This window comes from Amblyomma maculatum, chromosome 4, assembly GCF_055883805.1.
Source record: "Amblyomma maculatum isolate TAMU_Amacu chromosome 4, ASM5588380v1, whole genome shotgun sequence".
Lineage (NCBI taxonomy): Eukaryota > Metazoa > Arthropoda > Arachnida > Ixodida > Ixodidae > Amblyomma > Amblyomma maculatum.
The window spans coordinates 199,326,142-199,353,210 of record NC_139347.1 but is presented as its reverse complement, the minus strand read 5'-3'; the positions used below and the strand labels follow the sequence as shown (position 1 = coordinate 199,353,210).

The 27,069-nt window shown below is 44.0% G+C and overlaps 1 protein-coding gene across 1 annotated transcript in view; it reads left to right on the top strand.

The window, feature by feature from the left end:
- LOC146193974 (cell adhesion molecule Dscam1-like) overlaps positions 1 to 27,069 on the top strand; it is a 640,182-nt gene that overhangs the window by 604,292 nt on the left and 8,821 nt on the right. Inside the window, exons 23-24 of the mRNA XM_084600664.1 lie at positions 23,752 to 23,840; positions 24,750 to 24,811. Of these exons, the coding sequence (XP_084456790.1) occupies positions 23,752 to 23,840; positions 24,750 to 24,811 (151 nt within the window). The remainder of the gene's footprint in view (positions 1 to 23,751; positions 23,841 to 24,749; positions 24,812 to 27,069) is intronic.

The window sequence follows — 27,069 nt, the reverse complement described above, 5'->3', positions numbered from 1 at the left end:
ATTTCTCTTTTCATCAAGGGCCCCATCTGCAGACTAATACGTTTATGATCACTTCCCAGACTACACTCCCCTTCTTCGTCTATTTCCATTTTTGTGACCTTGCTATAAATTTCCTGTGACATTAGACAATAGTCAATGGTCGTCTGCCTGTTGCGGAATTCCCACGTGATTTGGCCTTCACATTTTGTTTCTCTATTTACTATAACTAGATCTTGTCGCTCACACAAATCTAGCATTAGCTTGCCGTTACAATCCGTGTATCCATCCAGATCGTTGATGTGGCCGTTCATGTCCCCCAGTAGAATAATATTGGCCCCGTTTCCAAACTGGCTTATATCGCCACTGAGACATTCAACAAGATCCCTGTTTTCTTGCCTGCATTGATGTCCTGTTCCCAAATAAACTACCCCTAGCTATGTCTTTATGCCGGCAATTGTTCCTGAAACCCAGATATGTTATTTACAAGATGATTTAATTCTTTGCTAATTTGTTCCCTGGTGTATCAACATACCTACCCCTCCACCCTTTTTTTCCGTTCTCGTTCTGTTGCACCCTTCCCAGACGTAGCCTTCTATAAAGGCGGATCTTCTAGATCCCTGAGATGAGTCTGCATTTGCGCAGTCGCGCCACCTACCTGGGCTCACAACGATGTCAACAACGGCCACTATGACCTCCGAGGCAGCCCCTACCACCGCGGCAACTTCGGTTCAGCCAGTCGTGCTCACAAAAATCCAGCAACCTTCCAATATTTAATGGCGAAGACAAGACAGACGTTGACGATTGACTGGATGAGTACGAGCGCTGCAGTAAGAACAATCACTGGGACGCTACCATTATGCTGGCTAACATCGTTTTCTATTTGGCAGGAACAGCTTGCAAGGGGTTCCAAAATCACGAACAAGAGCTGGTGACGTGGGAAATCTGTAAGCAAAAGCTTTAGGACCCATTGGGCGGACTCTCGCAGCAAAAACAGAAGACGCAAAGCTTCTCCTCGCGCTCAATCCGCCCAATCCGCTTACATTCATGACGTGGTTGCGTTGTGTCGCCAGTTCAACAACTCCATGACGGAGAGTGGCAAATTAACGCATATCCTCAAGGGTATCGCGGATGATGCGTTCAACATCCTGTTCTGCACGGATTGCTCTACCGTCGACTCGGTGCTTCAAGTCTGTCAAAATTTTGAGCATGCAAAATAACGACGCCTCGTATATCGCATCGCTTTGAGTGCCTGCCAAACACGGCAGCTACATCATCCTGTGATAATCTGGCCCCTTTGCAACAGCCTTCTCATTCAACGAGCATGACTCGGATCGTCCGGAGAGAACTCGAAAGTTTAGCTCCTTCAGTACTCACGTCTCCGCCGCCAGACACTGTGGCCATGATACAGGCCGTAATTCGCCAGGAACTTGCCAACGCGGGCCTCTCCTCCAGCTCCGTGCCGCCCACGCCACCATCGAACCCTGTTCCTCTAGTGGCTGCTGCTACCGCCAGCCAGGCTTCCCCACGTCGCTACCTTAGTCGCAATCCTGCAGAGTGGCGGACCTCAGACGACAGGCCAATTTGCTTCATTTGCTGTTGAGCCGGCCACACTTAGCGTTATTTCCGTAGCCGTACCTTCTTCACCCCTCGCTCCTATTACAACACCGACCACCGATACCACTATGGACCTCGACGCTTTCCTGCCCAACCAGAGAAGCCCCGCCACTCCTATGATGGACCTGGATGTACATTTTATTCATCACCTAGATGAGCCTCGCAACGAAGCCGTTCCTTGTGCCCGTCGCTCCAGCCGATCTCCATCCCCACAGGCTCGTCAATCCCGTTCTCTGGTGCCTCGTCGCAGCTTCTACCCATCATACGCCGGCCCCTACTCGGGAACCTAGAGTGTGCTGCGCCCGGGAGTGACACTGCATTACCGACCCGAACGGCCACATCAGTACTTATCCCCGTACCCATACGTAACCTGATCGATATTCAATTGTGAACGGAGTCCCAGTGACACAGTCCAGTGACAGGAGTCCCTTATTGACACTGGTGCCCAGAATTCTGTCCTGAGCTCCTCGCTCCGCCAATGCCTCAAGCAAGTCCTCACACCTGCCACCTCATATACCGTTCGTGTTGCTGATAGCAACACATCTACTGTGGTTGGTATGTCTACGATATTACCCTTGCCGACCGCCACATCCATATGTTATTTACAGTCCTCACCAGTTGCCCTCAAGACGTTATATTAGGACTCTACTTTTTAACTGTACGCTCCGCTCTTATTAACTGTTCTTCTCGACTGATTCATCTAGACCTGTCGCTCTGTCCTGACAACAAAGCTCCTAAAAACTTCAACTTCGCTTCACTACGTTTACTTGCCTGCCACCAGAAGCCGCAGTGTATGTGATCATGGTGTCTTTTCCCTCGTTCCAGATGGAGACTATGCGTTGTTTGCCCCATAACCGACGTGACTCTTCAGCGTAGCATTGCTCTCCCTTACAATATAGTGCATGTAGCGAAAAACAGCACTTACATTCCAGTCCTGATCTTCAGCTCTTTTTTGCAAGTTCTTCCTGAGGGCATTTCTCTCGCCGAACTGACCTCATTGTCTGAGTTTATTGTGGCTGCTCTTTTACCTGACCCTCTTGCTGGAGTGTCGACAAGACCTACATCGTTCAGACCTCCGGAGGTCCTCATATCAGGAATGGTTGCTTCTGACTTGCGCCATAATCTTGCTAAAGTCTAACGAGCCTTCTGACTTCTTACAATGATAGTTCGTATTTTAATGACCGACCACTGGGTCAAACGTCCCTCGTTACTCATCGCATCGATACCGGAGACGCCAGCCCAATGCACAGACGACCTTACGGAATCGCTATTTCTGAATGTCGCGCCATACAAGAAGAGGTAGGCAAGATGTTGGCAAGAAACTTTATAGAGCCTTCGAGCAGTCTCTGGGCTTCACCTGTCGTGCTTGTTAAAAAGAAGGACAATACCTGTAGGTTCTGCGTTTATTACTGACACCTCAACAAAATTACAAAGAAGGACGTTTACCCGCTTCCCAGGAGAGATGATGCCCTGGACTGCTTGCACGGTGTCAGCTATTTTTCTTCGAGTTATCTTCGTTCTGGTTATTGGTAGATCGCTGTCGACGAACGGGACCGAGATAAGACCGCCTCTCTCCCAGGTACATTGATACGTGATTGCCACCTATCAATATGAAAACTGTTGCGAAATCGAACACTTTAGGCTGTAAACTTTATGTTGTCGAAGAAACAAATAGTCGCACAGCATATTGTGTTCGGTGGATTCATTATGTCAGTTTCTTAAAACAGTAGGATGATGCATGAATTTTGAAAGCATGAATATTTTTTGATGAACACTATTGTAAAGCTGCATAAAGCTAACAATTTACCTGCATATTTCTAATGTATTGTCTCTGTTCTGCAGCATTATTAAGAAGGGGAACTTTACCTGCTATTTTTTTTTACATAGATCTCCCACCTCACTTCTGAACTAGTTTGAATTGCTGAGTATCAATTTTGGTAGGTTGGATCCCCGACTAACAAGAATATTCTACTCGGTATCTGAGTAACAGGTTGGTCGGGTTGTTCCTACAAGAGAGTGATTAAGATTCATCTTTAAGACCAGAATTTGCGTAACAATGTTGGACAAGTAAAGCAGTGGGGCCTAGTGGTTTACCATTTCAAGAATTTTCGCGCTACGCTATACACAGACACACAAGAAAGGAGGAACCACGTACACAGGACAAGCGCGCACTGACAACTAAGGTTTATTCATAACGGGATTACATTTAAAACTGTCCACCATGCACAATCTGATACAAGAAATCTCGCAAACTCACTGAACAGGCAGTGTCACACCCCTACGCACCTACGCCCCTTTATTATCCTTATCTCATGAATAAATCTTTGTTATCAGTGCGCGCTTGTTCTGTGTACGTGGTTCCTGCTTTCTTGTGTGTCTGTGTATAGTGCAGCGCGAAATTTCTTGGAATGTTGAAAAAATAGCTATGATGTATGGTCACCTTGTGAGCTTGTAGATAGCAATAACACCAATGTATTTTAAGCTTCGTGAAAGTTCCATTTCCAAACCTGAGGAAACGGGTTCTGCGAGCTTTTTTTATTGTAACGCTAAAGGTGTGATTTTTTGCACTGAGCTTTATTCTCTGATAGTATTGGTCGCACACCGATGTACAACGCGTTTCTATCGCATGCTGTAGTCATAATAAGAAAATGTTTTCTTGAAAATAACGCTGCTATTGGGGCATACTGATATAGAGAAATCCCCACACACAGAAAATAAACGACCAAGTGAATATCGTAGAAACAATAAAACAGAAGGCCTCAAAAATTTGTTCTAAGTGACTTTTGATATAACATGACTGCCACTTGACCTGCTGCTTTTTCGCATAGTAAATAATCTGTGCCTTTAAAATGCACATGCAGCTGTTTTATTATAACAACCGTTCCAGTTTTTAAATCTTCTTTCCATGAAAGCGCGTCTCATAGCCTGAGACGCCTTTGGACAAACTCTGCAAACCAATTGTTTCATGAAAATCTTGATAAAAATTTGGGCTACATGCGTTAAGAAACAGTGTAACATTCACGTGCTTTTATTAGATTGTGGCTGTAGGAAGAAGGAAACGAAAACGCGCGCGCCTGCAACTGGTTTTGTAGCTGAGCCAACTCCGTTGCCTCGTGCGGACAGAAGAGAGGAAGTAGAGAAAAAAGAAAAATAAGAGGGAGAGAAAGACGAGCGCCGCAATAGCCGTCATCCACTATCTATGTGGTGGCGGGTGCAATGACGGCCTACAAAAGATGAAAACTCGGTGGTAGGCTAGCCCCCGACGCAAGCGGCATTGCCCTACCACTCCCAGTTCCGTAGGGCCAGGAGCAGCCACCCTTCATCACCTCTTACTGAGTAATTGTAGAGGGTCTTGTTTAAACATGAAATGTTATAACGTGTTTTGATTATTGAACTCTTTATATGCATATCTGGCACCAATATACCAAAACAGCTTACTAGTGTAGCTCGTAGTGGAGATCGAACAGCAATTTCAAACTGCGAATTCGTTAATGGTTGACTGGTGCAAGGCGTGTTTTGTATCTGCCAGTATTTTTCCTGGCATTAGAACCCTTCAAATAATTCATCATCAGCCTAACTAGTTTCCCCACCCCCGTGACCACCTCCACTCTACAATAAAGGGTTTATAAGATTTTGAGGTCCAAAATAAGTTTTTGCTTGTGTGAAAACGTGATGCCCAGTCATATCCTTCTAAGTGACCACGATCTATGGGAAAATTACTTTAATGGGGTTGATTTACTGAGTCAGTTTAGACGGATTAATTAGCAAATGGTCTCATGCATTCAGCGTTTCTTTCTCACTACAGTTATCTTCATTATATGCGTTATTTGGTTATTTTATTTAACAGAGGAGGATTTGATATCAGGACAAAATATCAAATTGCATGAACTAGTGCAGAGTGCAATCCACCTAAAGTCCATTGCTCGTTTTTTGTTCTTGTGGCAATCTCAAGGTTGGAGCGTTATATCCACCTCCCTTCAGTTCAGTTCAGTTCAGTCGTTCAGTCGTGTCCGACTTTTCGTGACCCTAGGGATCATGTCACGCCACGCTTTCCGGTCTCTCACTATTTTCCTAACATCACATAACTTCATCTGCAGCGCCTCATGGATGCCATCTAACCATCGCGTTCGTTTCCTGCCCCTTCTCCGGCGACCCTCAACCTCTCCCAACATCAAATCTTTCTCCAGCGACTCCTCTCTTCTCATCAGATGACCAAGGTAGCTGAGCTTTAACTTTAGAATTTGACCCTCCAATGAGCCGTCAGGGTTTATGGTCGACAATATCGACTGATTTGATCTTCTGGCAGTCTAAGGAACTCTCAAGAGTCTCCGCCGGCACCACAATTCAAACGCGTCAATTCTTCGGCGGTCAGCCGTCTTCACAGTCCAACTATCGCATCCATACATCACAACTGGAAGGACCATAGCACGAGTTATACGGATCTTGGTTAGCAGACTAATGTCTCTGCTCTTTACTAGGCGCTCAAGGCTAACCATGGCTCTCTTTCCCAGAAGCAGGCGTCTCCTAATTTCATGGCTGCAGTCTCCGTCCGGGGTAATCTTGGAGCCCAAGAAGAGAAAATCTGTCACAGCTTCTACTTCTTGTCCCTTGATGCTCCAGGACTTGATAGGGCAAGACGCCATGATCTTTGTCTTTTCCTCCCTTCAACACAACTCAATTCTGTGAGTGACTGTGCGGCGCCAGATTACGGTTACACACAGAAAATGTATTTTGACTGCTTGAGCTAAGTAAGATGAAACACGTCCAACTGAACAAAGGACAAGTGGTTACTATTGTGATAGATAATGGTATGCGGAAGTTTTTCTTTCCTCATTTATCATGTCAGTGTTCGTGAGACGTCTGATAAACTCGGCGCGCTTTCTTCGTTTCTAGCAGTGCTTCAAACTACGCTAAAGCCATCAAAAGCTTTAAGAGCCTTCGTGATGAAAACAAAAGAAAGGGCAGACCACCTGTCATGAGAGCCAGAGGAAAATTGTAGTGCCGTCACTTCAGTTCGCCTGCTTCCGCAGCCGTTTTAGAGCAAGCGGTTAAGAGTCAATTGTGGTACATTATGCGGTGAACTCTATAATTTATCATTGCCACAGTCGAACAGATGGGGCGTAAGGCGCTCATAGATGAATCTTGCATTTAAGACAGGACTATATAAAGCAAGAACGGATCCCGGAAAAATTGAATAATCAAAACACGAACCGCGCAGATAGACACATGAGCGACCATGATGTGAATAATTGAACTCGCTCTGCGTTCCTTTGAGCCGTCATTTTCCTCTTTTGGATTACGGAAATGTCAAGTTCATGTATCATTTTTTACACCTCGCGCACGTGAATGTAGCAACACATTTTTTTTTTTTAGCCTTTATATATCGGTCCTTTCCACATACTTTCCACCCCCGCCGATATTTCAGCGCTGGCTTCCCGAACGTGAAAACATTCGCTGAAGCACTTCACCTTCCTAACTTCTGGCGCTATTATTCTTTAAACTGTCTCGGCGTCGCAGAAGCGGGAATCGACAGCGACGCGAGGAATGGCTGACACGTCGAAGGTCGCACTGCAAAGTTGTGTGATCTTTTATTTTTTTTTTCTCTGGAGCCTCTTCCTACTCCTTCTTCCATTTTTCCCTTGGTTAAACCTTCTTCAAGGATTTTGTTTCTTCTCTCAATCCTTCCCACACTGACGGAGACGAAAAGGAATCTGATGCTTGGACCATTTCTGCAACTGCTGCTTCGCTCGTTTCTTCGTTACGGTGTATTCCCTTCCACAGAATCGTGTCGTGGCTGGGAGCTTTGGAGCAGCGTTCACTGTCGTAGATTAAGAACTGCGGTGGTTATGGCTTCTTTTCCAAGCTTGGTTTTTGATTCTTTTTCTTGCCGTATTTTGAGCTTTTAATTTGCATTTTTTATTCGGCTTTTCTTAATTTCTTCTTTAGCTCTATATATAGGGCTTTTCAGTGAGCAAACCTGCACATTCTCAGATGGAGTGTGCGTTTTGAAATTGCGCCACAGAAAAAAAAAAAAAAAAAAGGTACCGCGCGAGTAGCGGTGATGACGTGGCTTATTTTAGCTTATTTTTATTTACTTTTTTTATTATGGCAAAGCGGTGGCCCTTTTATTTATAGGTAAAGGTTGTAATTGCTTCTGCATTTTCCTTTTTAATGCACTAAATACCAGTGCCTTCAGCAAGTGCACCGACAAGAGCAAAAAGATTCAGGGAGCACTTTGGCTCACTGAAGTGCTTAAAGGCCTCGCCGCGCTGCTTAGGCAGTGACTGCGAGACCGTTTGTGATTACTAGAATTGTGACATATATACTGCGCCTTTTCTTTGCTGTACACCAATTTTAAACGCCGCTGATGGCTGCTGTACTGCATCTAATTCTATATATGCTCTGTCGAGCGGAGTTCGAAGAAGCGCAAATGAAAGGCGCCGCACGGACGCCTGAATCGAAAGCCCGGCGGGGTCAACTTCGTATGTGCGTGAATATCCGGGTGACGTCATCACCAGTTATGCCATAATAACTGAATGTGACGTCATGATGAAGTCACGACCGGTGACGTCACCATGTGACGGCTATGAACGTCTCGAAACGTCTAACGATTACTATTGGTTAGTGATAGTCAACCCTGACTTGCACTTTCTGAGTACTAGTTAATGTTTGGTTAGTGTTAAAGACCTTTTAACTAGTAATTGATGGTTAGTGATAGTTACGATGACCTCCAAATGCATGGGTTGCTATGGGCATCTGCATAAATATGATTAGTTGTAAATTATCATGAAATTATCATGAAAATGCTTTAAATCAAATTCCGATATTGTCCGATTGCTATTGATTAAGTATTGATTCAATAGGGATTAGCATATGCCGATATAAGGCATGCACCCGAAACGCGGACATATTTGCTAACGACAGTATAAGGCATTAAATGGCTTCCGCCCTAATATTTCAGTCGCGTTCATAGTTCTTCGTTCTTATAGAGTGTCGTATGGTCTCATTTGCATTATCGAAGACACTACACGCACTAGACAGGCCGAGGTGACTGCTGGATTGCGATGACGAAGATTTCCCTCGGGACATCCAATCATGTGATACGTTCCACGCCTGCATGTTCCTTTAGAGCTGCACGGAATTAGAACGGCGGAACTGTGTGCTCCTTCACTGTCGTCTTTTTGAATTCCAATCTTCTCGTCTCGCTGTTCGCCATCGTCCTCAGAGCTGCGTTCTTGGCAAATTCCAGACGGCTGCTCGCGAAGTGGCTGGGGAGAGGAAAAATTTATCGACCACTTATTTGCAACCATCTCCAATTTCTATCGGCGCGGAACATCTTCTTTGCTCGTTCTTTGCGTTTGTTCATCTCTTTGTAGGGGCATATCTTCTGATGTTTTGAAACGAGTTGTGTAGTACGCGTCTTAAAGAGATCGTTGTTTTTTGTGTGCGTGATTTATAACTGGTAGAATTTTGAATTTTTGTAGTTCCGAGAGCCTGTCGCCGTCAAAAGTAGCCTTCATTTTATTTATTTTTTTTTTTGTTGAACGTCGAGCTAAATGATTTTTCTGCAGCTTTTTATATCCTTGTACAGCCTCTGACGCACTGCCTTCGTCGTATACCATTGAGTTTTTACTTTGCGCTTTCATCATCTTGCTTTCTGCGTACTGCAACTTGTGTTTAAAAACTTCCTGTCTCCATTTTAACATTTTTTTCGCACTCCTAATTAAGAATTGCTGAATTTGCTTATGCCCTTTACTGAACTCTTAACGCTGTTGAAAATAGAATCAACCTTTTATTATAGTGTTCCTTTTTTGTTTTTATGCTTACTTGTTCAGAGTGCTTCTGGTAACCATTCCCTGAAGTAAGAACTAGAAAGAAGATTAAATTACGCGAAAAATTTTTCGAATATGCTAACGTCTTAAACGTTATTACTTTTTTTTCTCATATTGTTGTTAGCTTCAAACGCTTTTGTCTGAGGCAAGTTCAGTGTTATTGCTTCTTGAATATTGCCGCTTTGCTGCGTTGACAGTTCGTATTATCTCTCACCTCACATAGTTTTCTTCCTCGTTCCATTTGTTTTTCACTATGCCATTATTGTGCACAATATCTTTACTTTTCACATATTTTGAAAAGTTCTTTGGCATCTGGATGTGCTTTATGGCATGAGGGATTGATTCTCTACCAGTGCATGCTGAATCACTTGTAAAACAAGGTCTTACATCGCTAGCAAATAACCATAAATTGGGCCCCACTCTTGCTTTTCTATCCTAGCATTTCACTTTACTGGCATTTCACCTTCATTTTTTTACATGATTTAAACCGGTTGCAGGTGTTCGATCTTGCGTTGCACCCTGGCACGCAGCCGCACATAAGAGCGGTCACCCGAATTCGTTTCCAGCCATCTGGACTCCACGAGCAAAGCGATTTCCCGATAGAAGCGGCCGGCGCACTGGGGGCGCGCCTAGATTAGCATGACCTCATGTGCGCCTCGGCTCTCGGAGGCAGTCTGTCAAAGCCCTCTGTATTCTTCTTCATTTCTTTAGCACCCCCCATAGTGGCTTCCGCAATACGTTCTTGCTCTCTGTGCCACGAAGCTTGGCACCGTTGCTTCTTGTCGCCTCGCGCTTTGTACATTTTCTCTTCTTGTTTTGTACATTGTTTTGTCCCTCATGCGCCGCTCGACATCGCGCGCAACTTTTCTTTGCCCCCAAGACATGCCGTTTAAGCAGCTCCATACATCAACATGGGGCCTTATAAAACTGGGTTATGCTAATTTCTCGGCTGATTTCGAATTCAATGCAAAAACGCAAAAAAGAGCCTCCGGCTATACTCTCATGCTTCCCTCTTCTACGTGCCCACCTTCCCCACTGCGCCCTAAAAGGGACGACGCATATTTATATTCTGCAGCTTATGCATATCACAACGCGCGCTTCGCGATTCAGCTACTTTTATTTTCTTGCCGTTGACGACCCCGTTTTACTTTCAGGCTTCTGTTTGCTTGAACGACTGGATTCTAGCGCTCATTTATTATGAATAACGCTCGAACGCAGGGATTTCTGCTTAGCTATGGCCCCTGTGAGTCGCATGTCGTGTGTTTGAGTTTAACTCCATATATATATTTGCGAAGTTAAATCTTTGCAGACGGCAGGAATACCAACGTTGATATCGTACCCTCGTCAGTAAAATATGCCTCGAGCGCGCGAGCTCGTGAACGGAGCGCGCCTTTCGAAAGACATGGACCAGTCACTCAGAAGCAAACTAAACTAGTCTGTTGGTTTATGATGAACGGTTATATGCATTTAGAAAAAATTGCACACATGGGGCAAGCTCACGTTCCAAAATGTTTTCACGACTCTAGTGGTAAGGAATTTTCGTCTGTTCTCAGCAGCTTGGTTTCACATTTATTGCTGCAAACTAAAAACAAAAACTGCGCGATGTTTCTGTGCCGTGCTATATTATGCCCTGTTATGTAGTTTCGCTGCTTTTACGAAATGATTTTGGTGAAAAGTCGGAAGTCTGGAATTATAGACGTTTGTTCAAAGGCTAATTATGAGCAATGAGATGAAACTTCCCAAAGCGACACGGGCGATCCACACTCCAGGTGAATACTTAAAAAAAAAGTGCGGCCACCGCCTGAGAGGCGTTGATGTGCAAAAGCGTTAGCTCATGGGTTTGTTAGTGACAACAGCATGATTTGAACCATAACTTTATGTACGTTTGACATTTCTTTATTCAAATTTTTGGCATCGTCTTAGACTCACAATTGTAAAATTTCATTTAAACGCTGGAATCGTCAATTTGAACACTGGATGGATGGAATGGATGGATAGATGGAATATAGGAGCGTTTCCTTTGAAACGGGGTGGTAGCAGATACTATCATGCTCGTTTGTTTCCCTATATCTTTATTATTGTTTTAGATCATTTCACTACACCATCATTCGATTTATTGATATTTGTTTCTACATCACTAACATTATATTACTTTTATGCTTTTAAGCTACCAATCTTCCAATCGCTTTTTGCTAGCTTCTGCCGCAGGTTCATCCAACCGGCCACTGGTATCTCTAAACACCAGGGCCTCAGGAAGAAAGACTGCGCCTGCATCAACCTCCGGCTGTATACCATATCCCGTTCGAGTTGATGGTTGATTGTTTCTGTGGATTTACCACATACTGCGCATGCGTCATCTTCACTGTTAAATTTCTCTTTCTAGCTGCGTGTTCTGAGGCACCGTGATCTAGCTTGAAAAAGTAGGGCACTGCCTCGAGTTATCAAAGAAAGCTTCCTTCCTGATCTGCCTTTTCCACTTTCGGCATAGCTCTACACTTTGTTTCTTTTTCATTGAATTTATTCAATTTTTATCTTCTGTGCTTTTCACCTGTTGCTTAACGCTCTTTATTTCTTCGTCCTTGTGACCAACATACGTACTGGTTAGTTTCCTAGATTTTTCCTTCATTGTGAGCCAACGCTTTTTTTTTTTAAACTGGATGGATGGATGGATGGATGGATGGATGGATGGATGGATGGATGGATGGATGGATGGATGGATGGATGGATGGATGGATGGATGGATGGGTGGATGGGTGGATGGGTGGATGGATGGATGGATTGGATTGGATGGATGGATTGGATTGGATGGATGGATGGATGGATGGATGGATGGATGGATGGATGGATGGATGGATGGATGGATGGATGGATGGATGGATGGATGGATGGATGGATGGATGGACGGACGGACGGACGGACGGACGGACGGACGGACGGACGGACGGACGAATGGATGGATGGATGGATGGATGGATGGATGGATGGATGGATGGATGGATGGATGGATGGATGGATGGATGGACGGACGGACGGACGGACGGACGGACGGACGGACGGACGGATGGATGGATATATGGATGGATGGATGGATGGAATATAGGAGTGTCCCCTTTGAAACGGGGTGGTAGCAGTAGCTATCATGCTCATGTTTCTCCCTATATCATAATTATCGATTTAGATTGCTAACTAAACCGTCATTCTATTTCTTAAATTTTTTGTTTCTACATTACTACCAATACGTCACTTCTGTGCTTTTAAGCCACCAATCTTCCAGTCGTTTTTTGCTAGTTTCCACCGCCGGTTTATTCACCCGGCCACTGGTATCTCTAAACCCCAGAGCTTCAGGAACTGTTAGTGCGCCTGCATCAACTTCCGGGTGGATACCATATTTCGAGTATAATATGGTCAATTGTTTCACTGGAGTTACCACATACAGCACATTTGTCATCTTTATTGTTAAATTTATTTTTGTAGCTGCGTGTTCTATGGCACCCTGATCTAGCTTCAATAAGTAGGGCACTGCCTCTACAGTTATGAAAGAAAGCTTCTTTCCTGATATGCATTTTCCACTTTCGGTATATTTCCACACTCTGTTTCTTCTCCATCGAATTTATCCTGTTGATACCTTCAGTGTTTTTCACCTGTTGCTTAATGCTCTTAATTTCTCCGTTCTTGTGACTAGCATACTTACTAGTTAGATTCTTAGTTCTTTTCCTCCATTGTGAGTCAACTCTTTTTAAGTACAGGTATTTAAATGCTTTAGCTACCCATCTGTTACTGTCCAATTTCCTCAGGCGTTCCTCATATAATTTTTTACACTGAGCTTCCCGTACTTAGAACGATGCCCAGTCCATATCTCCCTGTACCGCCTCTTATGGTTTTGCCGTGGGCACTTAGTACTAATCGTCCAACGGATATTTGATTTATTTCTAATGTCGACTGTACCTCTGATTTTAGGCACAAAACCGCATTTCCGAAAGTAAGTCCGGGCACCATAATTCCTTTCCAAATACCCCTCAAAACCTCATACCTGTTGTATCCCCACAATGCCCTATGCTTCATTATCCCGGCATTCCTTCGTTCTTTGGCCTTAAGTGATAGCCCATGCTTTCCAATGTATGCTAATCCTTCGTTTATTTATACCCCCCAGATATTTGTATTCTGCTACTCTGGGTATTTCATGGCCTTGTATTTTAGGACCCTGAACAGTGGAGCCGTTGAAAATTATCAGACCCGGCTTAACTGCGCTAAAACGGAAGGCTCCGCAATACTTAACTAGAGTTTGCAATTCTTCCAGACTCTCAGCTAGCAGCACAATATCGTCTGCATACATCAAACCGGGGAGGCGCTGCTCTACCGCGTTTCCACCTAATCAATATGACAGATTACAACCTAGGTTACTGTCTTGTATCCTCTCTTCCAGTTTTATCATATAAAGCATGAACAGCACCGGTGATAGAGGACAGCCTTGTTTTAATCCTTTGCATACTTTGACATCTTCCGTACTTCTTATCCCTTCCCATGTAATTTTTACTGTGTTATCCCGGCATATTTCCTGTAGGAACTCTATTATCTCATAACCGATACCTTCTTCTTTAATTATGTTCCCCAGGAGGTCCCTGTTTACGTTGTCGTACGCCTCGTTTATGTCCAGGAAGGCCAAATTCAAAGGTCTATTTTCCACTCTAGATATTTCGATGCATTGGGTAAGCACGAACAGGCTATTATCTAAGCGCCTACAATTTCTAAAGCCGTTCTGAAGTTCTCCGAGTATCTTGTTACTTTCTAACCATGCTTGCACCTTTAATTTCACTGCCTGCAAGACCAACCTGTAAATAACAGATGTTATGGTATTCTGCCTGTAGGATTTTATGTGCATCCTTTCTCCTTTCCCTTTATAAATCAAATTCATTTTACTCTGCCGCCAGCTGTCCGGAATTTGCTTATTCGTTACGACTGTTTCCAGACCTTTTTACAACGTTTCCTTACTTTTTGGACCAAGTTCATTAATCAGCTTGATCGGAATTCCATCTATTCCTGTAGATGTGTTTTTAGGAATATTTTTTTCGGCCTTTTTCCAGTTTAGATTGGTCAGTTCTAAGCTGCTTTGTATTCTGCTACCTTGTGTTGCTTCCTGAATTGCGGAGATTACCCTGTCGTCCCTTTTAAATGACTCGGCTGTAACTGATGTAATGTAGTTCACTGCGTTGTCTCCCTTTAAACAATTTCACTCGTTATCTTAAATCCGATCTTGCTTTCTTTGATTCCTTTTCCCTAGCCAGCTTACATGGTTCTAGAATTTTCTTGCTCCGCCTCTAGAGGCGTCGTGTATGTCAGCTATCCAGCGATCAGTGGACTGTTTTATTTTACTTTGGACAAGGGCCTGTATCTCAAGTTTCTTTCGTCGATATGATTCCCGTTTTTGATCGATTTCCTCCTGAGATACCTGTGCTTTCTTTATCACTCGATGTTCCCTTGAAGCAGCCCGTCGTTGTTCAATAGTTTCCCTGATTTCCTTATTCCACCAGCTCCGTGGCTTCCTCTCTCCATTCCAGCGGTTTGCTGCTTTAACCTCCTTAATTTTCTTCCTTATGAGTAGTTCTACCTGTTCATAATCCCAGTCTTCCATGGGGCTTTTCTCTATTGCTTCTTCTTTGTCTGCTGCTATCTGCGCTATTGGATCGTCGTTTAACTTTGCGTTTAGTTTTTGTCTAAGTTCCATTTCTCTTTTCATCAAGGGTTCCATCTGCAGACTAATATGTTTATGATCACTTCCCAGACTACACTCCCCTTCTTCGTCTATTTCTATTTTTGTGACCTTACTATAAACTTCCTGCGACATTAGACAGCATTCAATGGTCGTCTGCCTGTTGCGGAATTCCCGCGTGATTTGGCCTTCACATTTTGTTTCTCTATTTACTATAACTAGATCGTGTCGCTCACACAAATCTAGCATTAGCTTCCCGTTACAATCCGTGTATCCATCCAGATCGTCGATGTGGCCGTTCATGTCCCCCAGCAGAATAATATTGGCCCCGTCTCCAAACTGGCTTATATCGTCACTGAGACATTCAACAAGATCCTTGTTTTCTTGCCTGCATTGCTGTCCTGTTCCTAAATAAACTACCCCTAGCCGTGTTCTTATGCCAGCAATTGTTCCTAATTACAAGATGATTTAATTCTTTGTCAATTTGTTCCTTCGTGCATCAACATACCTACCCCTCCACCCTTTTTTCCGTTCTCGTTCTGTTACACCCTTCCCAGACGTAGCCTTCTATAAACGGCGGATCTTCTAGATCCCTGAGATGAGTCTCGCAAAGAGCGTACACACCTATTTTGTCATCCTTCAACTGCTGTTGTATCTCAAGCCATTTCGCTCTTTTTCTACCTCCTTGCATGTTTATGTAGCTGATCCTAGTGTTAAATTTCTTTTTTGTACTTTTCTTTCTCGACCTACTCTTTGCCATTTTTGGGGGCTCAGCCTCCATTATTACACTTTCTTCTGCTTCACTTCTAACTACCTCTGTGCACGGAGTCCTCGCGGACCCCCTAAAAAAGCTACAGCCCTGCCTGCCAGGCGCCAGCCGATCTCTGCTCCCACCCTTCTGTTAAAATGAATCCCATGAACTCGGCAGCGAGTAAAGCGCCATCTATGGGGCATGAGAAGAACCTGGAAATTGCGCCACTATAATCTATCGGAGTTATCGCCCATCGCAACGAATCTTTTGGTACTTCCTGCGTGTGTTTACGACCAGTGCTTCCTACACGGCATCCGCGACCGGTATTTGATGCCGCCGTCCTGGAATAAGTAACAAAACAGTGAACTAAGTCACAGTCCATAGAACCTCACAATCCACGCAATGAGATTCTGTTTACCTAACTCGGCACAGAGTTCATTATTGTTATTTAACGCCAGGGTCGGAAGGTGAACCGCAATCACCTCGCCGTGGTTGCACATCGGTTAGGGCACTCGACTACTATGTCCAAGGATGCGGGATCAAAACCCTGGCCTCGGCGGCCGCCTTTTGTTGGAGGTGGACAGCAAGGCGCCGGTATGCTGTGCGATATACGTGCACGTTAGAGAACCCAAGCTGGTCGACATTTACGGAGCCCTCCAATATGGCGTCCAAAGCCCGAGTTGCTTCGGGACGCTAAACTCCATAAACCAACCATTCCCGTTGTTTCTAGCCGAATAAAGGTACAAATGGGGTGCCAGAACTTTGCATAAACGTAAGCATCAGGGACAGCAACAAAGATCATCATCATCATCATCATCAGCCTGATTATAGCCACTGCAGGGCGAAGGCCTCTCCCATATTTTCCCACTTAACCCGGTTCTGTGCTAGCTGCATCCATTTGACCCCTGCGAACTTCTTGATCTCATCCGCCCACCTAACTTTCTGCCGCCCCCTGCTACGCTTTCCTTCCCCTTGGAATCCAGTTTGTTACCCTAAGCGACCATCGGCTATCCTCTCTTCGCACTACATGTCCTGCCCGTGTCCATTTCTTCTTCTTAATGTCTACTAGAATGTCGGTAACGTGAGTTATTTCTCTCACCCACTCTGCACGCTTTCTATCTCTTAATGTTACCTCTACCATTTTTCGTTCCATAGCCCTCTGAGTTGTCCTCAACTTAAGCAGAACTCTCTTGGTTAGCCTCCACGTTCCAGCCCCATAGGTGAGTACAGGCAAGATGCAACTGCTGTATACTTTCCTCTTGAGCGATACCGGTAAGCTGCTAGTCATATAATCTGCGATTGCTTGCCAAATGCGCTCCATCCCAAAATTATTCTTCTTGTTATTTCTTTTTCATGGTCCGGATCTGCGGTTACTACCTGTCCTAAGTAGACATACTCGCCTACTACTTCTAGTATTTCGATAACTAATGTAAACTGCTGTTCCTTCCCGAGGCTGTTGAACATTACCTTAGTCTTCTGCATATTGATTTTCAAGCCTACCTTTCTACTTTTCCTGTCTAGGTCATCAATTATTATTTGCAATTCATCCCCCGAGTTGCTTAGCAAGGCAATGTCATCAGCAAATCGCAGATTACTGAGGTATTCTCCAACAAACAACAAAGATGCGAATACATTAATCGGGAACTCGTATTAGCCCAATGCCGCAGTAAATACTCCACTGTGACGAAGAAAAACTTGGGTGCCCTTCTAAAAAGCCACAACCCTTGGGAACACAAGGATAACAGGCAGCAATGATTTGCCAGGTAATCACAGAATCGAAACGCGGCATGCAAACTTGCCATTTTGTTCCTACGATGGCCTTATACTCCCCACAGAAGGCACAACTGAGCAAATTGTCAAGACGTTTACTGAATATATTGCCACGTGCCTAGCGCCGCGCGACTGCCGTGCTTGGTGCCGACGACGACGAAGTGTTTTTGTTGGCTCGAGAGGCGCGCTGGTGCTGGACTCTGTGATCGGAACTAGAAGCCTTATTCTCGGGTCCTCGGCTACGTGTACCTTCACGGCTCCCTGTGGCTTGAGTCGTGACAATATGTATTGGCTACAACAAAATGTAACGCATTTCTGTAATTGTATGGTGCTAATTAGCTTACATTGAAATACATTGAAAGAATGTATGCCCCGCCGGGGTGGCGCAGTGGTTACGGCGCTCGACTACTGTTTCCAAGGACGCGGGATCGAATCCCGGCCTCGGCGGCCGCCTTTCGATGGAGGCGAAAAGCAAGGCGCCCGTGTGCTGTGCGATGTCAGTGCACGTTAAAGAACCCCAGGTGGTCGAAATTTCCGGAGTCCTCCACTACGGCGTCTCTCATAGCCTGAGTCGCTTTGGGACGTTAAACCCAACAAACCAACAAACCAACCAACCAAAGAATGTATGACAATACAGAAATATGTCTGGGTTTGATAAGTATACCGAGTCTTTGCGCAGAAGTTGTCCCGAGTTTAGACAAAACTGCGCCGAGCTAGGCTACCGCACTAAATATCTGGGGCATCATGTGCTGTGCGATGCCAGTGCACGTTAAAGAACCCTAGGTGGTCGAAATTTCCGGAGTCCTCCACTACGGCGTCTCTCATAGCCTGAGTCACTTTGGGGCGTTAAACCCCACAAACAAAGGCAAACCTAAATATCCGGGGCTGGCGTGTTGGCTAATTGGGTATGATTCCATGCCCTTAACGTTTTGAAATATGCCTAGAAATATGCTGGCTATGTTTGGATAATGCTGAAAATATTTTTCAACTATTTGCGTCCAAAGATCAAGCATTTCAACTTTAGCAAACATCCCTAAGCTACAAGCAGATAAATGAAGGGGAAATGAGGGTGCTCGTTATAATACATTCCTTTATGTATTATAACGAGCACCCTCATTTCCCCTTCATTTCTCTGCTTGTAGCTTACGGGGGTCTCGGTTCTGGCAGTCTTGAAGCCATAGGTAGCGTAAAAGGGTTCTAGCACAGCTTTCACCATCGCTAATGATCACGTTCTACGTGACGCTGGCGGTTACACAGGGCGTTCCACGTCCACCGCTAAGGTTGAGGGTGGCGCTGGTGAACACTCTCAAGGTTCGTATACAGAGAACATTAATACCCAAGAAAGTAGCAGGGGGGACAGCGGCCGATGTAGCTCAGTTGGGAGAGCACCGGACGCGATATTCGGAGGTCGTGGGTTCAGTTCCCACCATCGGCACGTTGTTTTTCCTTCTACTTTGTGTTTAACTATCTTTCCCCTAAACAGATTACATCACTAATTTATGTCCTTACCCAAGTAAAAAATAAAAAAAAAAGACATAAAGCGCAATCCCCAATGCTGTCCTTGGCCTCGCCGACTGTTGGCTTCTTTCCTTCCTAAGCTAAGCATTACAAGTAATTTTCACGATTTTCTTTTTATCAGAGCAATGCGCACACGCGCACATCGCGCGTTCCAGCTCTTAGCTGGTTGAAAACAAGGTGAAAAAACAGGAGGAATTCAGACTCTGCGAATGCGGTATAATATTAGAACCAGGAACAGCAGCAGACTAAAGCACACGCCCACGCTCGCACCTGCTCTTGACATGCGTGGTCTGCATTTGTTTTAGGCTCGCGCGTTTCCTCCCTCTCAACTTTGACTTTATTTTTTCCATTTTCACTGAATAATTCAGATGTAATGCCGCCCTTTTTTTTGTTGCCTTCTTTTACCACTCATGACAGCTGCACATCTTGCGCGGGGACCATAGGAGTGGAATAATGCATAAAATATATTTGGGCGGATTCTTTTTATCTCATGTTGGGTTCAGAAGTAAATTTGCTCACAGTGGGGAGAGGAAGTTGCTGGGGGATGGGGATTTCGAAAGTTCTCACGCCTACTTTGAAGAAAACCTTAACAGATGCGGTGAAGCCAGATGTGACTTTTATTTTTATATCATCTGCTGTTACCTTCGAATTGCGAAGCTCACAAAAGTGTTCTGTTGAACTTAGTGCGTATTTTTAACGTCAAGAATTAAGAGTTGTATAAATATATTCGCTAGCCTTCATTACAAAGGCGCAAGAAACACGTATAAAAAAAAGGCAACTGGACCTAAATATTGAAAAACATGTCTTCCCTGTTGCGTTATTTCGCTCTTCTAACATATGAATTTGGTACGCATGATCGACCTAAAAATGTTCCAATATGCAAGGTCTGACAAAATGTAAGGCAGGAAATAGGGCAGTGTCTAGAAAAATCATTTCTTAATAATACAGCTCCAGTGTTTACAACGCAGCACATTGCTGCTTTTTGCTATCAGTGTTGCTCCATGTGTCGCTCAGTTAGGCAAGAGTGGAAACATTACAGATGAGAAAAGCGATGGTGTCAAACATGCCCGCACGGACGCATGCACCGTGCGGGCATGTTTGAAACACAAGCGATCTGTGTGTAGGGACACACAGATCGCTCAAGTACGCACGCACGCACACCCGCACTGTTAAACATACACGTTTTTTTCTACGAGGAGTAACCATAAATGGTCGGGTTTAGTGCAAGCGTAGAGACATTCCAGACTTTACTTTGGAGTCGATCGACCGACAGATACAGAATTTAGGTCTATTCACCCCTCAATGTTGTCAAAGCGTGGTTTATAATTAAATTTCTCTTTAGACAGTGCCTTGACGTATCAAGCCACTATGCTGACATATGGGCGTGGCCATTCAGGGGAAACCGGCACCCTCAGCTTGAGTGATAAGTGTGTGGAGTGGGATAATTTCCAACAACAGGCTTTCTCATGAAACAAAAATGGAATTTTAATTGATGGAATCGCGCCGAGGGCGAATGGTGATTCTGAGGTGTAACGAGGAGGAAAGCACGTCTTTTATTCCTTTAAAGGGACACTAAAGAGAGAAAGAAAGTGGGTTTGCATCGATAGAATGCCAGTTCCTGATTACAAAAAGACCACTCTTACTGAAAACAGAGCTGTTATAAGGTAGTAAAGAAGAATAACAGGAATACAGGTATCGCCACCACAGCCAAACAGCCGAGGCTCGCAACTACAAATCACGTGACGCGCTAGGGATCCCGGAGGCTGACAAATGTGAATAACGTTGCATGTTTGAATGCGGTAGTACGTTTTTTCTCAAACATGATAACACGCTTTTATCATACGTAAACGACGGCGAAAAACAACGTAAACGTTGCAAGGCAAATACAAAAATATACTTGGAGGCGCCACAGGCGCCCACTTCAGTTTTGGTTACGTTTCGGCTCAGGCATTTCGTGCGCACTCGGATAGTTTGTTTGAACCTGCAGCGCCTGAATTACGAGCTTGGAGCAGCAGATGCGTCTTGACGGTTCCCATTTGAGCATTCGGAGGCACGAGCGAGCGAAATCCGCTACTGCCGACACACTCCTTCGTTCACACTTCTGCGCCAACATATCGCCGCCGTTGCCGCTTCGACTGCGACCTGACCGCTTGACTGCAGCTAGGTACGCCACGAAAAGCATACATATGCTAAGCAACGAAGGAAAAACGCAGTATCATTCAATTGTTCACTAAATCATGGCACATCTGACCAACGTATACTGCGTCAACAAGACCTTCAACGTGCTATTTGCAGGCGTCGTAAACAAAAGGGGCATACTTGCCGCTCATACCAAGGAGAGCGTCGATATATTGCGCCGGTCGCCCGGCGAAAAAAGGGGCCTCGGGTAAAAGGTAAAAACTAAAAATAATGAAGCACCAGAAATACATTACAAAAGGTTAAAAAAAAATTGATTTGTAAAAAAAAAGCTAACCGCTCGGCTACGCAGCGCCGCAAGAACCTTGGAAATATTTCTAGTTTTTATGTCATGGCCCCATTTACAATAAAGTGTTTCTGCTGCCGGTCTAAAAATTACAACTTCTTGATCATCGGCGCATGCTGCCTGCTCTCACGTCTTGCAACTAATGTTCTGGATGCCTATGCGCACTATATTGTGCACTGGATCCATTTTAACATGTGGAATTTCACAGCGCTGGCAAATGTAGTGGCGCCGGCACTTCGGTCATGTTCTGCTACCGTGGACGTAATTTTCGCTGAACACGGAGCTGTAGCACAAACCTTGAAGGAAAAAAGTGCGACGAAGCTTCAAAACTGACAAGCGCAGCAGCGAGGACACTATTTTGCTGGTAACTAAATCTTATTTGTATGTAAACATGTCAGGAAGCGTTGCGATGACCGAGGGCTCTGTTTGTTTATACACAGTGCAAGAAGGAGCGCGAAAGCTTGAGAAACATGTAAAGTATTGTGCATTGCAAGCCCTCTATGTTTTTTTTTTCTTCCTTTATGGGCCCATCGCTCGGTAAATTACTATCTTCATCGTTTTATTTATTTCGGCTGAGGCCGTCATTGCGAGTACGCTGTTGCCAAGTTGGCCCTTGAGGGATGCGACGCCGCGGGCCGCGCCGGCTCGCTAGCTATCACGGAGTCTCCGTTTACGTCATAGTGTGCGTCACTCAAATCCAACTACGTAGTTGGAGGCCACAGTTTGAATTCGACCGGCGGGAACAAGAAAAAACCTCAACTTCTTATCACAATATCTCAGCAATTATTCGATTTTTTGCTGCCGGATATGCGGCGACAGTGTCACCAAATGTAGTTTATTTGATTTTCATACCATCTTTGCCTGTCTTTAATGTCCCTTTAATCTGCAGATTCGATCTTGGCATTCCAGGTGGTTTGAGTAAGAATGTAATGGCGTGTGATCACTACCGGTCGCAGGGTCGTGTGGCGTCACAGGTACCTGACAATCAGCTTATAATTGTAATTAGGCGTAATTAGGCTCATTATTGTGCACATATTATTTGTTATCCTCTCCCCTAACGAACCGCGGTGTGATTTTTCAATTACGCAACATGATGATGACTTACATGCCCTCAACGTTTCATGCACGAAATGTATACCAATATAAATCCGCGTAGTCGGTGACTTTGACAACATGAAGGTGGATAAGCAAGTCATTATTTGTTTGTCGCGTAGGTTGGCTCTTTTTGATGCTGAAATTATGCCAAATATCGTAAAGCTCCAATATTCTCCTCTCATTATGTTACCCCTTTACCGGAAATGGTTTCTTTTCCAAGTTATGTTCTACGTGCCTTCGGAAAAATGGTCTATAAAAAAGCATTAAGGCTTATGCTACGACATCGTAAAACAGGATTGGATGCATTTGGGGCAGACTCTTTTAGGGAAATTCTCGGCATGTTCTTTACGATTTCATTATCGGGAATGCATCGCAGCATAAATCGAAGGAAGGTTAGGAGAACAGTGTTAGGCGTCAATGGTCATAATTGCAGCGCACATTGAAGATTCATGGACGGGAGAATGGTCTACTGCATAGTGAATTTATTACTATCTTGCCATGTTTTCACTATGGTCCCCTATGTGTCCTTAGTGGGAACAATGGTAGCCTCAGATCTGATATTGTACTTACTTTTCTATATAAAAAAGAATTGTAGAAGTACAATACGATGCTTTACATGTTCTTTGTAGTACTCTGTGAGCGATTTTAGGCCGTAGGCATAGTTATATTGCTTGTGAATTGATTGTGAACTGGCAAATTTATTTTTACAAGAATTGTAGCTAAAAGCCTGGGACTAGTACAATACTGATAGATTTGAGTCTCGTAAAGCACTGCGCTTATGTTCCTTAATATCATTGTGACTGAGCAGAAAGTGGGATCTTTTCAAATATTACAGACTTTAGGAGCAAGCATTTTAAGATGAGTAACTATTTGGAACACTTGCGGCAAAGAGTTGGACGGCTTTTTATTTCTCTGCAGCGTTCATATACCCCAAATAGATTTCGATGACAGCCTATACTAGTGCAGAATTTCTGCGCAAACTTACAAATTGTTCTGCACGCAGCCTCCTGGTGACGAAGAGACCTACTCCAAAGTGAAGCGTGTGATTCCCACTCCGGTGCCAGCTGCCAACCTCTATCAGGTGCCCCGTAAGTGCGTATTGTTTTGTGACATCTTCATTTTAGCAGGGATTTTGTAAGTGTGTTTTAAGGCATGCGCTTCATAAGCGATCAGGACGTCACGAATTTAGAGGCCGGGATCACAGTTTAAGAATTTGAATAGGAATTCTAAAATAATTTTTGCAGCTGCGGTGCTAAGCAAGAGGGCTGCCGCGTTGCTATCAAAAGGGCTTAGTGTAAGCTCGCTAATATATTGCGATAAGCACTTCAAATTTCGTTTCTATCAAGACTATTTTGTTGTGTTTCTCTGTGAGGGCATGAACATCGACGAAGACCGCTACGCTGTACAGTCTTTCCAAGCCTTCTGGGCTCTTCAAAGCCAAAAATGCCAACATAGTTGCTCACATTTGTAGCAACAAAACTTGTATAGGGTTGCGAAAGTTATTAGGCTGTTGCATAGGTCATTCTAATAGCACAAAAAGTGCTCTTAGATATGAAAGCCACAGAATAACCTCGAGTAATTATTCCTTTCTGATGCCTTCTTTGCATTTTTTTTTAGGATCTAATATATTAAATTTTGCTTTGACCTCTGGGTTATTATAAAATTTAAATGAGTCGACAACGTTCATTAGTTTGTTCGTATTTAAATATATCAACGTAATTAACTGGGCCCATGATAATGGTAACAATACATGATATTCCCTTTTCTCTCGCATGCCTGCCGGATGAGGTGCTGGTTTACTGTTAATGCCCTCTATGCGTTTGGGTGTCGCGACTCAGAAGCCATATTAGAAAAACCGATTAAGAATGCTGGAAATTGGTTGCAAATCCCGTATTGTCGTTTAATATTTTCTTTTTAGATCTTGACATGTGTGTCGTGGCCTCTGTCTACCCGTTGTATTGGCTCTCTTTTTCTCTGTTTCGTGCGCGGCTCCCACCACAGCTACAGCCTCAGACCGACGCTTGTCGTGACCTTCGTTGAGCAAAAGCAACTCCGTCTCTCAGGTGTGTCTGACTCAAGCAACGCACAAAGCAACTGGCAACCGATTAGCTGTTCTATTTTGAGCACTGATATAGAAAACAAGCACCCATTTTGCACGATGCCCTAAATCAAATACTATACATGCTTTATCCCGTTTCGTAGAAAGGGATGTTTCGGCTATGAACACGAAAAGGCCAGATTTTTTTAGGAAAATAAGGCCACTAAATTCATGCCTGGTTTAGTCGCCTGCAAAAAACGTATGCAATCAAATGGCCATGCTACCTTGAGTAGAATAACTGAGTAGGTAGGTAATTACACATATTTTGTATTATAGCGCGTTCATTTTTCATTAATGATGCATGATAATTGAGATAATGTGCAACACTGTTCAAACGTTTTCACTCAGTACTGCTCTTCGTCCGGTAACTATTTCTATTCTACCTGTCATGTTGCCTCTGTTTTACTGTCAGCCCACAACGCCAGTGACGCCACTACGGCGTCTCTCATAGCCTGAGTCGCTTTGGGACGTTAAACCCCACAAACCAACCAACCAACAACGCCAGTGAAATTTCAAACTAGTTAAACTATTGTCAAAGATATTCTGATACATTGGGCTTATCGCGTCTAGGACTTTTTGGCCTACTATATATAGTGCCACATTAGCACTATGCGTTGCCATATGCACTCAATATATTTGACTCCCTAAAACATCTAAAACATAATAAAATAAATAATTTAAACATATAATAATCTAAAACATAATAGAAGTCTAGCAGCCCAAAATATAGCTATCGTCCTTGAAGACAGAGCACCATTTCCTTTTGCTGTACGATGTGACAGCGCTGCCTAAAAAGACAAGAGATCAGAATGCTGCGGCACTGCGTTATATGTAGATTGGGGCGCAGATGTGTATTTGTTGCGCCTTTACTGAGGTGAAGAAACATCACTAATAGTTATTTTCCTAACTCAGAGTCCATGGCCACGAGTCTTCTAGTAAGTTCTTTGATGCCCTACGTTTAGTCTATTGCAAAAATACTATACCAGACAACTGCTTTACTTCACCTTTCGTCGTGACGCTTTGAATGGTGCACATTCATCTGCTCCTAGCTCGCGTCTAACTGCTGTAGCCGAATCTAAACTTCGTTTATGCTCGAGCACAAAATTAATTTTCAAATAAACCTACTCCAATATGCTTGAAGAGATCCTTGAGGAAAAATCGTGCATCGTGAATATGCAAGGATGGAAAATAACGCTAATTATGAATTGTATCGCAGCGTGATAAAACTCTTAGTAGAAGGGTTGGGGCATGGCCTATTGTCGAAAGTCCTATATTGTTTTAGTCAGTTGGGCAAAATATTAAAAAAAAAGACAGAGAGGGAGCTAGTTTCCAAGTTCAACCACTCATCTAACTTCTTCTGTGCAAAAAGAGGAAAAAAAATGTCATAAATGTAGACCTGGCATAGTTGACATTATATGTGAACAGATCGCGGCTGATATTAATGCACTAAATAGCTGTATGTTTAAAAAAAAAAAACATGCTAATGCTATACTGTAATCCCTCAGTGGCGACCTATATTCAGAGCTCTAGCCTTTTGTTATAACTGTCAACTTTACTTGTTACTATCAACACCCATCGGCAGATGACCTTGCAGTTGAACACACCGAAAAATTGAGATAATGCCGCGAACATATTGTGTCCTTTTTCGCGCTCAGCGTTGCCTGGGTGCGGCATTATCACTTTCTCTTCAGCGTGAGATGCACCGAGGTATATGATTTGAGCCACATGAAACAGCACGCTTCAATATTGGGAGATGACTCGTTTACAAGTGACCACTCAGGATATTACAGTAAATAACTCTGCGGCGGCGATAGCAGCAAGCATGCTCGACAGTAGTCTAACTGCCAATGACCGTCGAATTCGGTACCTCTGAATTTAAAGACATAAAGGAAACACCAAGGTATAGCTCTCAAAGGTATTTAGAACAGCCTCAAGCCTCCTATATACAAAATTACCCTTGTATTAAAACCGTCGAAACATCGCCCATCCATAGGAAGCGTGAACCGGTGTCCTTGCAAATAGCTAAAAACACGCCCCTACCCCATTTAGCCTAAGTGACAGTAACAAAAACCCATAAGAACAGATAAGCAAAAAGAAGCTGTTTTGTTCACGAATCCTCTCGAATGTTCACGAACCCTAGGACACAAGATGGTCGAGCAAAGAATCGTCGAGCTAACAAATGTGCGAAATGGAGCAGTTCTGGGGCAATACTTGTGCGACGCA